The following is a 2500-nucleotide window of genomic DNA, read 5'->3' as shown; positions in this document are numbered from 1 at the left end:
GTGGTGTAGGTACACCCACAGTGCTGTTAGGGAGGGAGTTCCAGGATTTTGTCCCCTGTGGTGTAGGTACACCCACAGTGCTGTTAGGGAGGGAGTTCCAGGATTTTGACCCGTCGACAGTGAAGGAACGGCCGATATATTCCCAAGTCAGGATGGTGAGTGGCTCAGAGGGGAACTTCCAGGTGGTGGTGTTCCCCATGTACTGAACCATGTGAAAAGGGATCACTGACATTGAACCGAAGTGTTGTCAAGCAACAGATACAGAAAATGCTGGAGAAACTCAGCAGGTCTGGCAACATATGTGGAGAGAGAAACAGAGTTAACATTTTCAGTCAGCATGACTCATCTTCAGAGCTAAGTAGAAGTAGAAATGTGATGGGTTTTACACTATTTAAGAGGAGATACTGCAAAATAGAATTCGGGGATAGGTGGGGGCTAAGGAGAGAGTGACAATGATGCCATATTTGCAATAGGGAGTGTTAAAGGCTAAAGGAGATGCTGATAGTGGAATAAAGGTAAGATCGCAGAATGTGTTAAGAGCAGATTAACACATTACATTAACAGCATTAAGACATTCTGCCTCCTTACCTTTATGCCACTCATTGCAACAAACTAATGTCAATAACTCTGCAATTTTCTGATTGGAATGATAAGCCAGGCTGTATATACCTCAAGGTATCCAGTAATAAATGGCACTGACCCATGTCCTTGGTCCTCTGACCGTTTTTAGTCCAGTTAGATAGGGTCTTCACTCAGGTCTGCATCTGCCCTCCAGCAGATTTGTGGGAGTGCTGAGTTGTTTGGTATAATTGTACTGGAACCGTTGGGTCCCTCAGGATGACAGCACATCTGTGTCCATGCCGCACCCTCAACCAACGTTCATTAGGGGAAGAAGACCAGTGTCATTCTTGCTTGGTCTTCATGACTTATACATGACTCCAGATCCACATGAAGATGGTTGAATTTAACTGCCCCTCAGAAATGGCCCTGGAAACCACCCAGTTAACCTTTTTCAGGTCAATGAGGGATGGGTGATAAATGGTGGCATTGCCAGTAATGCCCACACCCTGAGAACGAATGAAACAAAAGGCACCAGCCTCCCTCCTATATCTGATGTAAGTGGCCAATATTCGTGTGTGGACTTGAACAGTGAATTTTAACACATGATCCAAACTCAATAGCGTTAGCATAACCTGTTAACCTGCTGTTGCCACATTCTGCTTTCTCGCCTTCACGCCACTATCCGCACCTTCTTTAGTCTTTAACGCCCTCTTTCTATTGAGCCCATGACATCTTTATCGATCTATCATGAGCGCCCACCTATCCCTGACCTTCTATCTCTCTCCACTTGCCACAGAGCGTGAAATCCATCACATTTCTACTTCTCTCTGGCTACGAAGGAGATTCACACCGACTCAAAACGTTAACTCCGTCTCTCCCGCCAGCGGAGGTTTTTTTTAAAAATTATTTCCCAGCCTTTTCCGTTTTTAGTTCAGGTTTTCCCAGCGTCCGCAGGATCCGGGCCCCCACTTCCTTGGCCTTGTCGGCACTTCCCATTCAACAGAAGGACATCGTCCGGCCAAATCCTTACCTGAACAGATCACGCCCGCGTCATTATTCTGGCGACAGGTCCGGGGCATGATGACCTGCGACGGGCAGGACCACAGGAACTTCTCCGTCCCATTGCAGCGGACGTTCTCCAGCAGGGTCGGCCCTGCCCCTTCTCCGAAGTGGCCGCCGGGAGTGGCCGATTGGCCAAACCCGCAGCCCACCTGGTGGCACACCACCTGGGCGTCGACAATGTCCCACCCGAAATCGCAGATGGTTCCCCAGGTGCCATTGTAGAAAGCTTCGACTCTACCGGAGCAGGAGGTGGGTCCATCCACAAGCCGAAGTTTAGCATTTTCTGTTGAGTGGGGAAAACAAACACTGCAACATTGACGATCCAAACACACACGATAAAAAGAGTCATCGGAGGGTCTATACCATTCGGCATGTTCCATAGCCCATTGCAGACAACTCCAAGGATGGGAAACGAATTATATTTCTTTAAAAAGCATTTATTCGGTTCAACGGATTAGCTCGCTGTTTATGTGGCACCTGTACCTGCGAATTGAGAGCACTAGTGGGCCAGGCAAACAACGCTAGACGAACTAAGTGACAGCCATTCACTGACTCATTCCTCGGGCGTCGCCTTGACCAATCAGGATCAAGCTGCCTGGTTTAAATTTCAAGCAACACTCGACAGTTAACTGTCAGTCACCAACACTGGGGCGCCCTCCACGGCAACGCCTCTCTACCAATCAGAGCCCACGTGCCAACCAATTGGCACACTCTTCACATGCGGTACGAATTGTTGTTTCCCCTCTCCCCCCACCCCCGCACTTGTAATGCGAAGTGTCCTGATGAGTGCAAAGGTGCAAAGATTCGACGTGTCTCTCTTTTCACCTGAAAGCCGGCCTTACCTACGACCGCGATCTCCACCAATGCGCTGTCCTCG

The 2500-nt window shown here is 49.0% G+C and overlaps 1 protein-coding gene across 1 annotated transcript in view; it reads right to left on the bottom strand.

Annotated features, from left to right (window-relative positions):
• LOC144676769 (scavenger receptor cysteine-rich domain-containing group B protein-like) overlaps window positions 1-1906 on the bottom strand; it is a gene marked incomplete at its 5' end in the record, with an annotated part of 41617 nt that extends 39711 nt beyond the window's left edge. The window contains one exon of the mRNA XM_078537086.1: window positions 1592-1906. Within this exon, the coding sequence (XP_078393212.1) occupies window positions 1592-1906 (315 nt within the window). The remainder of the gene's footprint in view (window positions 1-1591) is intronic.
• Between the last annotated feature and the right edge of the window lie 594 nt (window positions 1907-2500).

This window comes from Cetorhinus maximus, unplaced genomic scaffold (assembly GCF_964194155.1).
Source record: "Cetorhinus maximus unplaced genomic scaffold, sCetMax3.hap1.1 HAP1_SCAFFOLD_1887, whole genome shotgun sequence".
NCBI lineage: Eukaryota > Metazoa > Chordata > Chondrichthyes > Lamniformes > Cetorhinidae > Cetorhinus > Cetorhinus maximus.
Note: the sequence above shows the minus strand (reverse complement) of the source record. Positions and strands in the feature narration are given on the sequence as shown.